The following is a 10,241-nucleotide window of genomic DNA, read 5'->3' on the forward strand; positions in this document are numbered from 1 at the left end:
CAGAGACAGAAGGGAGATGGGGGACAGCGGGGTGCCGGGGAACAGAGGGAACACACTCCTCTCTGTGTCCTCTATACACACACACACACACACACACACACACACACACACACACACACACAGCCATAAAAAGGGGCCAAACTGCTCATCATCTAATCTAATGCTCATTTACACACAGTCACACACCAATAGCTGTGCCTTCGGGAGCTATTTATGGGTTTAGTATCTTGCCCACACTTTTACTTTTTGACTTACAAGAGATATCGTTATAATATTGTTATTGTGAATTATCTTGGTCATGTAGTGACATCTGATATCTGGACAGCCAAAGCAGTTTTTTCCAGAACTGACAGGATTTTAGTTGGTCACCAGTGAATTTGCTGCAGAAATATAGCACCAAGTTAAGAACGTTTTTTCTGTTCGGCAGGAAAATGTAAATGTTTGTTTTCTATTACTGATAACAGATCAAAATGATAAAAGGGTCAGTCCTCCACCCACCTGTCCATTGGGTTCCTCCGGCTCCTCCCAGCGGACCATCACAGTGTTCTGCGATATAATGTGTGCCTGGACGTTTCGGGGCGGGCTGGCCGGGGCTTGCTCCCCTGTGCGGGCATCCACACGAGTAGAGGAGGGGCCCTGGCCGATGCTATTGAAGGCAGACACTCTGATTTCATACTCAGTGTTGGGGTAGAGTCCCCCGATGCTGTAGCGGGTGGTGGTGATGCTGTCCACCGTCTCGTACTTGCTGTCCGGCCCCTTGGCTCGGTACTGGATGATGTAGTAGGAGACGGGGTCTGGGTTCCCAGAGTCCCAGGTGATGGTCACACTTGTGGCGGTGGTCTCTGTGACTATGGGGGTACCAGGAGGCTTTGGCAAAGCTGGGGATTAGAGAGAGGCAAGAGGAAGATAATTACACGACTTACTATGAACCCTGTATTGTTTTTTGTCCATTTGTACATTGTTCTGTTTATTTGTAAATATCTCAGTGATATCTCAGCCTACTTTTCTGTACTTTATAAATATAAATGTAATGCCAAATATGCATATGTATCTATGATACTAGACTGCATTTTGTTGAACAAGTACTCACTGTGTGACAAAGTTACATTTAGTATAATCTGAAATAACTTTTTGAGAATAAACTATTGACATGAGAACAGCGCTATCCTCAACTATACTGGTTCTTCGTAGACTAACAATCAACAGTTTTGTCGACTAACTTATTCGTTGATATTATCAAATTCGTAAAACTTAGTTTGTCCACAAAAATCCTGCAAAAAGCACCACTGAAATCACACATGTGTACGAATGTATTATGAACAAATGAACTGAGGTATCTTATAAGACCAAAGCAACCAATGACCAAACTAATTGTGTAAGAGAGTAGGTATATTTTCGTTCAATGATAGTATACTAAATGCCCTCATAATAATAGGGTTGCCTTAATTATATTTAATATGAAAAATTGTTCATGAAATTACGGCGCAGATTAGCTTGGCAGAAGTGATATTGACATGCACACATCTTAAAAACATACTGTTTATCAAATAAAAAGTGTCTCTTTTACACAACAAAACAAAAACTGAGGCAGCTTTCTCTCTCTGAGGGCCGACATGATTAATTGTGTCACTGGAGCGGCTCTTACTCTTCACTAAGACCTGAGCGGTGGCCTCGATGATACCCAGGCTGCTCATGGCCACACAGGTGTAGTTTGCAGACTCTCGGACTCCGTTGAGCTCCAGCACATTGCGTCCGATGGGCATCTCGTCCTCCGTGGTCAGGTCCTCGGTGCCCAGCATCCACTTGACGTAGGGCATGGGCGAACCCACGGCCACACAGGTGATGTTGACGCTCCCTCCTGGCATGATCTCATGGTTGGAGGGGAGGATGGAGAAACGAGGGGGCACACGGCGCACTGGGAAAGGAGGAGAGTCGGGGTAGAAAAGGAAGGGGGGGGGGGGTTTGGGTTCAAGAAAAGTGGGGAAGGGAGTGAGGAGAAGAAAGGCAGAGAAAAAGAAGGAGGGGGGAGGGGGAGTGAGGGAGAGAGAATCAGAGAGAAAAAAGAGAGCCAGGCAGAAAGCAAGATGGAGATTGAGAGAGAAAGTGAGGGCCAGAAAGATAAAAAGAGAGAGGAAAGAGAGGAGAGGTAACAGGAAGGGGGAGAATGAACTTCAGGGTTTTTACAGAAAATTACAAAGGGATATTTCAAGTTTAGTCCCAATTACTTTATGGTACTGATGATTCAAACAGAAAGACACAAATCTAGTGTTGAGCTCGACCATTCAGTGAGCTGCCTAACAAATAATATAGTGACAAACTCTTGAGTATCAATTCAACCAGGACATGACACCTATAGTCAGTTTCTCATAAAATAAATGGTTTTCTTATTGGTTATCATTTAGTTAGGCAGAAAAGTAAAACTTTCTGATTCAAGTTTTTCAGTATATGTTTGTATTACCATTAAAAATCCTCCTCCAAGCAGTGACTAAACCAGTTAAACTTCACCAGAAATGTCAGTGAAAAACTTCACTTCATTGAGATTTCTGTGCCTCGAGGTGCTTGTGAATTATATGGGCTCTTTTTAAAGAGTATATGCATCATGGGGGCCGATCAATAGGCCCTGCCAGCTATTTGTGTGCCCATAAGAAGAACAACTAAAGGGCCAAGTTATATCCAATACTGCATCTGCCGGAGCTTGGTTGACTATATATTAGGGAGAAATGTATCGAGAGACTGAACTCATAGGTCACTTGCATGCCTGGGCGACTCAAGAGGGATAAAATGGTGGAGAAACACAAAGAAGAGAACGAAGAACTGTAGACTGAGAGGAGAGAAAAGCCAGACAAGAGCAGGAGAGACAGACAGAGGGATAGAATAAGTACAGATAGAGAGAAAGAAAGATAGAGACAGAAAGAAAGAGGCAGCTCTGCTTCTCTTCCAGACAATGACAGGCAATGTAGCAAAAGACAGCCACATTGTACAACAAGATACTGTACAATACATAGGATTCATAACTGATACAGTGTGTAATCAAATGAATTGGAAATGTGGACAGGAGTGGTTTAAGGGGTTCTAAAAGGGTGTTGTGGCAATTACAGAGTGATCATTGGCAACACTTAGTAAAGAACACCAAGACAGCATGAAGAGGCAGAACAGGAAAGAACGAGTGCGAGCAAAAAGAGAGATATGTGAGGTAGTATGTGCATGTTTATAAGTTAATAAACTTATGTACATGTGTCTGTAGCTCCTACACATCAGGGTGCAGACAGAATGCAGAGGAAGAAGAGAAAAAAAGGGGGAGGAAAAGGGAGGGAAAAAGACAGGGAAGTGGAGATAAAGAGAGGGTTAGAAGAGGGTTTTAGGGGAAGGAGGGAAAAAGGGGGAAGAAGAGAGGAGCGAGAAGAAGAAAACACATGGATCTATTTAAAAACAGCTATATACCAGAGTCAGGCCCATTCAGAAAGTAAGGTGCTTCAAAAGTAAGAGAAAAAAGACCAGAGAGAGATCGGATGTTTAGAGAACAGAGGAAGAAAAACCCCAGGGTCACAACACAGGAAATAGAAAGAGACAGAGAGAGTAACGGACAAACATCTCTGCACGAGAGAAAGAATGAAAGGGAAGGCAAACAGAGAGCAGAAAACAGTCCAAAAACTAAACTCAACACTGCAAAGCTTTTACGTATAATAAAGCATAAAACAACAAATGTTCCAGTACAAATAAGTTACTCTAAAAAACCCTAGAATACCAAAACAAGAGTTGTTTTTTTATTACTTGAAAATCCAGTAGTAATTCTAAAATATATAATATAATAAATTAAAATAAATAATGTAAAAAAAAAGAAAGAAAAAAGGGTACATCTGCTGCATAACCTCCACTCCTAAATCTGTAACATCATTACTTGGAATCTTCATGGGCCACTCCCCCCTACTCAAAGAATCTAGAGACAATTGGATAGAAGTTAACATGTTTTGCATGATTTCAACAAATTGCTAAAGAAACAAAACTTAAATAATCGCAAGATACCCAGAATTGGATACAGAAGTTGAAGACAAGAAAGAGACAAAGAGACAAAAACAGTTAGATCTGTTAGAAAACAGACATGATTAGGCAGGCATCTCCTCATCTGAGCATGCTGTTCAGACAGACAGACAGATAGACATACAGACATACAGACAGACAGGCAGACAGGCAGGAAGACACACACGCGCACACACGCACACACACACACACACACACACACACACACACACACAGTTTTAGCTAGCACTCCATGACTGTCCTCGGCACATTCAGCCACATTTCCATAAGAAACAATTACATAATGTGAGCTGAGACAGAAAGTATGAGTTCACTAAAAAGTCACTCGGCTGCTTTTTCTGAGAACTCCACAAAAGTGAGTAACTGGAATCATTCATGATAATAACAGGACATACTCGAGCTCCGCTCATGGGGGAATAAAAGTGGGATAAAGTGGAACAATATTAACATGAGTCCACGAGTGGCGAGTCATTTTATATCATACGGAACGTTCCATTTTACTGATGCATCTTCACTATACTGCTGTTGTGTTAAAAAGACTTAGGCCATTTTCCAGCATTACATGAAATGTATTATTCATTCCTACAAAAGCTAAAAGCTTTGTAGTTATGACTAAAACTAAGCATTTTACAGGATAAACCGGAGTGAAAACTCAAATGTAGTAACCTTTTTTCCTGTATTTTAATATTGGTGATTGGTTCAGTTTGACCATCATTAGCTTCAGTGCTAATGATGGTCTAATTAAATACAGTACATTGGAATTAAATACTTTATTATACAATAAGTGTAATTTATTACAGTGTACAACATTTAATTTTATATTTAGTTTTCATTTTCATCTAACTCTGTTTTACATGTATATATAGTTGACTTATTTCTGCGTTTGACTTCCATTAACCTGCAATATTTTTATTTCATAATTATGTCTCAAGCATATTGCATGTTGCATTGTTGAAAACCATGATCAAAAACACACTTATTTATGGGTGAGATCATTATGCATGAGTTGAGAAGATGATCAAAGCAAGGTAGTATTCGGTAGGTGGGATTGACAAAAACAGTTCCTGCATTTTGACTGCACCTGAAGGCATCAAAATTCAACAACATTATTTTTCAAATTCAATTAATTTCCCTTATGTGCTATCTTTACCCTGCTGTGCATTTGTTTTGCAATCCTGTATGCTTCCCCTCTTTTTAAAAGAGGTGGACAAATGGCAACAGGTGATCGAGTTGGTCTCTATGGCAACAGAGAGCTCTAGTGCCAGCATCTCTTGGAGTGTTTTTGGGAGGCCTATGTGTCTTTGGCCTTCAGGAGGGAAAAGTGCAGCGGCTGATGAACACAGCAATCAAATCGGCAGGTGTGTGTTTGTCTAGACAGAAACAAATTACAGGTGCAGGGATGATATATCGGAAAATGATAAAGTAGAGGTTTAGGGAAACAGAGTGTCAAGCCAGATTTTCTGAAAACAACTTATTTCAGGAATAGACTGGAAAATATAACATTAATTAAACTGATGTGAATATCGACATGCTGAAGGATCACAATGCAGAAGAAGAATTTTGCTCAACTGAGGCAGAACGCTCTCATTCTCCTGTCCTTCCCTCCAAACAATCATCATGGTGCGTTCACACCGGACGCAATGTGAAGATACTTTCTGTACTCCAACACAACAAACTGTGACAGCAGCAGCAGCACAATTTTAGTGCTGTAAACGGCCAAAACACCTTGTTTTTTATCAAAGAGAAAAGCCATTATGAATGAGTGAAAGTGAATGACCTGGCATGAATGACGCGATTCAAGTCCCCTTATGTTGTCATAACCTTACTCACATTCATCTACTACACAGTATATTCCATTCCTCAGCCTATAGCTCACTCTGCAGCTCTGCCTACTGACTGTCCTCCATATATGTGTGTGTGTGTGTGTGTGTGTGTGTGTGTGTGTGTGTGTGTGTGTGTGTGTGTGTGTGTGTGTGTGTGTGTGTGTGTGTGTGTGTGTGTGTGCGCGCGCACGTGTGTATTTCTTACCTGGGCATCCAAAGCAAACTAAACAAACTAAATTTAAGCTCTAAGTAAAATCATTCTGAAAGTACTCTTAATATTATCCACAGTAACTCATCACCGTCCTTCTATCTAAGAACGTCTAACAATCCGATTGTGAAACAGCTGCCGCATCACTCTGCATACCTTTATTGCGTAAGTAGTATTTAAACACACACACACGAGTAGTGGCATGCAGTAGCTCAGCCCAGAAACTTGGTATTTAGATATAGTGTGCACCAGCCACCATAATGTATGGGATTGTTGTTTAACCAATGAAGACAAGTGTGGCTCAATATCACCCACATGACACATTTTACTCTAAAGGATCAATCAGTATCCAACTATGTCATTATCATTACTGAATTATAAATGATAACTGATTAATCTATTCAGAGTATTGATTGACTGACTGGAGCATGTATGTGTTACGTCATCACTTCCTCAAGTTGAACACTGAGAGGAAGAACCCTCCTCCCACCACCCCCCCACCAGAGTGAGTGGGAAAGAAAGAGATCTGACTTGAGCTTATATTCAATGTATCTAAACATTTGATCTATTTATAGAAAAGGAATACTTGAAATGCATCTCTGTTGGGTTGTCAAGTGGTCTGATATGCATACAGTAGCTGAGTCTTAATTCCTCAATACATATGAATTCTAAGCAGGTTTAACAATTACATAGTGTATATACTGGGAAAGCGAGTATAGACCGTATAATAACCAGATCTGCATGATGTTGTGCTCGTTCTGTTGCAATGGTACAATGTATGCACAAAGAAAAATGGATAAGCTGCCCACAGCTGCAAAGTATAAGACAGTCCGCTTTGGACAAAGCTGCAGGAATATTTTAGACTATTTACAGTTTAAAATATTAGTTTTTTAACAAACATTCAGCATTAAATAGGATTACCTACAATTACATCTGAAAGTACATCTCCCTCTCTCTTTGATTGGCAGTGGTAATTTCAACCTCAAACCAATTGGCACAGGTCAGCACAAGTTTCTGTTTTATAATAAATGTTAACTAATTGGAAAGTACACTAGGAAGATGCAAGGCTGTCTTTCCAAAAAGAAAGAGCATCTGCCGTTTATGTGACACAGGCTGCGTCTCACTTCTCTTATTTTTCATTTCCTCGCTCCTCTGTATCACAGGAAGTTGATTTGTCTGCGCCATCTTGAGTAGTGTCCCAGTATGTGATATATCTGAACAACAAAGTGGTCAACAATAATTGTATTCATTTATTGGAAACATTTTCATGATCGCTTTTTTCGTTTATACATTTTAAGAATGGCGTTTATCTTTTTTGAGAATGAGTTCTTATTTTATTTTATTTATTTGGGTCTAGAACAGATGATACAAATGTTTATGTCAGTAAATGTGTACTAACAGAGGCGGGGGTGTTTTTAAAAAAAACAGGGACAGAGCTGGCTGCTGTCAGACGAACAGCTGTGTGGCGTCATCACAAACGGACGTCGCTTCACGTGACGCTCCGGAGGAAAGGACATCCCATTGCTCTTAAAACTCATTTCCCTGTTTCTCGTCCCTTCTCGTGGTTTCCTTGCGTCTCTCCATGCTTCCCCGGTGGGAGGGACTAAGACGCAGGGAAACGACGCAAGTGAGGGACGCAAGGATTCCATTTAACCGAAGTGAGATGCAGCCACAAAATAGCAAAGGTGTACGATCATGTCACAAAAAAGCCTCTAGTGGCTGAGTATACTAAGTATGACAAGAGCAAAGGAAGAATTATTTTCTGTGCCAAAAACTAGACTAATTCTAACCATTGCTTTGTCCAAACATAAAAACATAGCTTTGCAACAGTTTTGAAAGACACAGGCAAAAGAAAATACTTGAATGTGTTGTTCTAGAGGACATGCAAATGTTATATAGTGCATAATTCAACATGTTTGTATGTACAATAGCATTAGAACAAAGCACATCTCACCCTTTTTTACAGCTCTCCTTTTAAAAATATATATTAAATTAATTACTTTTTATATGTTAGCATATTGTAAATATGAACTAATATATATTGTGTTTTTGTAGTCATAAAGAAGAAATCAAAGTACTTTACCTTTGTGTATAGGAATAGGGAAGATGTCATGAACCTTTTTCTCAGCAGATATTTGAACTTGTAGCAGGATAACACAAATGGAACGCAGCCCAATTAACGTTATTAGTCACACCTGTGCTACATGTCAGACTTTCATGGCAAATATGTATACTGAACCTAGAAAATGAAACCCAAACAGGACTGCTGTTCAACTTCTCAAAGAAAAAGCGAAATGTTGTTCCCTAGTTTCAATACCTTTCTTAATGTTTGTTTTCATCCTCCAGCTATCTCAACACCATCTGCATTATTTGGTTATTAATGCTTTGCAGCTGCGAGGAGCTCCATTTCATTGTGCATTGTAAGTGCTTTTTTGTGCAAATACTGCCTATTTTGAGAGCACTTTATTTGTCAGTTTTCCACAGTGAACACATACATCCGTAAAATAGGCTTTGAATTAGAGTGTTATATTGTATTGAGACACAGCTTTGGTCTCTAACAGCTGGAATTGGCCTGTAAGGTAAACAGGCCTCAAAAGTTCCCCCATTTTGCAGAAGCAAGATTTAATTTCAAATAAGTCATCCCAATTCCAAAAGAAGCCCTTCATACAGTGTCTAAATCCAAAAAAGGAAGTAATAAGAAGGCTGAAGAAGATGTGACAACTGAACTCAGACAGTGCTGAGGGGGGAAGCATCTGCAGAGAAATTATATATTTATATCCTTGATAGGCCACAGGTGAATCCACTCTTCCTTTACCTTCCTTTCACACTGCGAGAATCTAAAATGGATTTAATTGCGTGCAAATTATGTGCTTGCTGCAGCATTCAGGATGGACAGAAAAAAAGAGGGAGATGATAGAGGGATGGAGGAAGGAGAGTAACATGGGGGAAAAGGTAGGGAGTGGGCAACAGAGCATGGGAGGAAAGGCACAGATTGAGAGGTGATGGAGTTATGAGAGGCAAAATGAGCCATACAGCATAACTGAAAAGCTGAAGAAGACTTGAGGAACGCAGCGAGGCAGAGGGAGAGTGAGGGGGCGGGCAGGGAGCATATCGCAGTGATTGACAGGCAGAAAGAGAGTGAAGGACAGTGGCTACAGAAGTAAGAGAGTAACAGACAGGAGACGTAAATGACAGAGGGGGCAGGAGGGAGATAAATTAAAGAGATGGTATATTGATCTACAGGGTTGGATTTGTCAAAAGGGTTGGATTTGTTGTAGTAAACACATTCAATACACACAGTAGAGCAGCAGTCCCCTACAAGTGAGGCCTTAGTTATATTGAAGAGTTATATCTGATAAAACCTCATTCATTATTGGTTTTCAGGTCGTGGAATTAATTAAATTCCAATCTAAATACATGTGAGAGACACTGTAATGCCATTCAAAACAACAGACTTCTGCAAAAAAGATCCTTCATTGCATCTTTGATTTATCCATTGGTCAGGCCTTGGCAGCATAAAATCTCTTAACTCTCCAGAATCTAAAATACAGAAATGACAGATTAAGGAGCTGGATTACACCGCTTTATATCAAGTCACTGCCATTCAAATCAACATTTACTAAATCTGCCCGTCATAAATAATCAATGATTGGATGTGCCAAAGACTAAACATAGATCACGCCACACAGGGTGTCAAATAATGAATTATATTACTACTACAATTAATATTACGGTACTAATGCTGGTTATAACGCGCTGATTGGTTTAAGGCCAAAACACATTCATCTTAAATGCTGCATAAAGCAGTTTTGTGCATTAAATGAATGCACAAAATTGTTTCTGTTTGCCACTGGATTTTATTTAAATTAAACTTCATATTATTCTTATCTTTCACTTCACAGTAGCCACACTACTTTCTAATCCAGTTTTGATTGGTTTGATTCTATTTCAGCTTATATTCGTTATTTATTGTGTTTGAAACTTTTAAATCCTACTTTTGTCGTTTCCTATTTCTTCTGTTTCTTGTTTATAGTTTGTTAATGACTGTCTGTCTGATGTAATGGAATTTAAATTGACTAGTTGTACACATAAACTCGTATCGTTAATTTGTTGTAATAAATGTCTTTGTAAAACAAAGAGCCTGTGAATGCAGATAGACGCACACATCTACA

At 39.7% G+C, this 10,241-nt stretch overlaps 1 protein-coding gene across 1 annotated transcript; it reads right to left on the minus strand.

The window, feature by feature from the left end:
* Positions 1-498: 498 nt before the first annotated feature.
* Positions 499-1,943, minus strand: LOC104947016 (receptor-type tyrosine-protein phosphatase S-like; the record flags this gene model as incomplete). Its single annotated transcript, XM_010772943.1, has 2 exons — positions 499-878; positions 1,646-1,943. Coding segments are annotated over 2 exons (678 nt in total), but the record flags the coding sequence as incomplete, so codon positions are not given.
* Between the last annotated feature and the right edge of the window lie 8,298 nt (positions 1,944-10,241).

Source organism: Notothenia coriiceps, unplaced genomic scaffold, assembly GCF_000735185.1.
Source record: "Notothenia coriiceps isolate Sejong01 unplaced genomic scaffold, NC01 NC01_scaffold00011818, whole genome shotgun sequence".
NCBI classification, from domain to species: domain Eukaryota; kingdom Metazoa; phylum Chordata; class Actinopteri; order Perciformes; family Nototheniidae; genus Notothenia; species Notothenia coriiceps.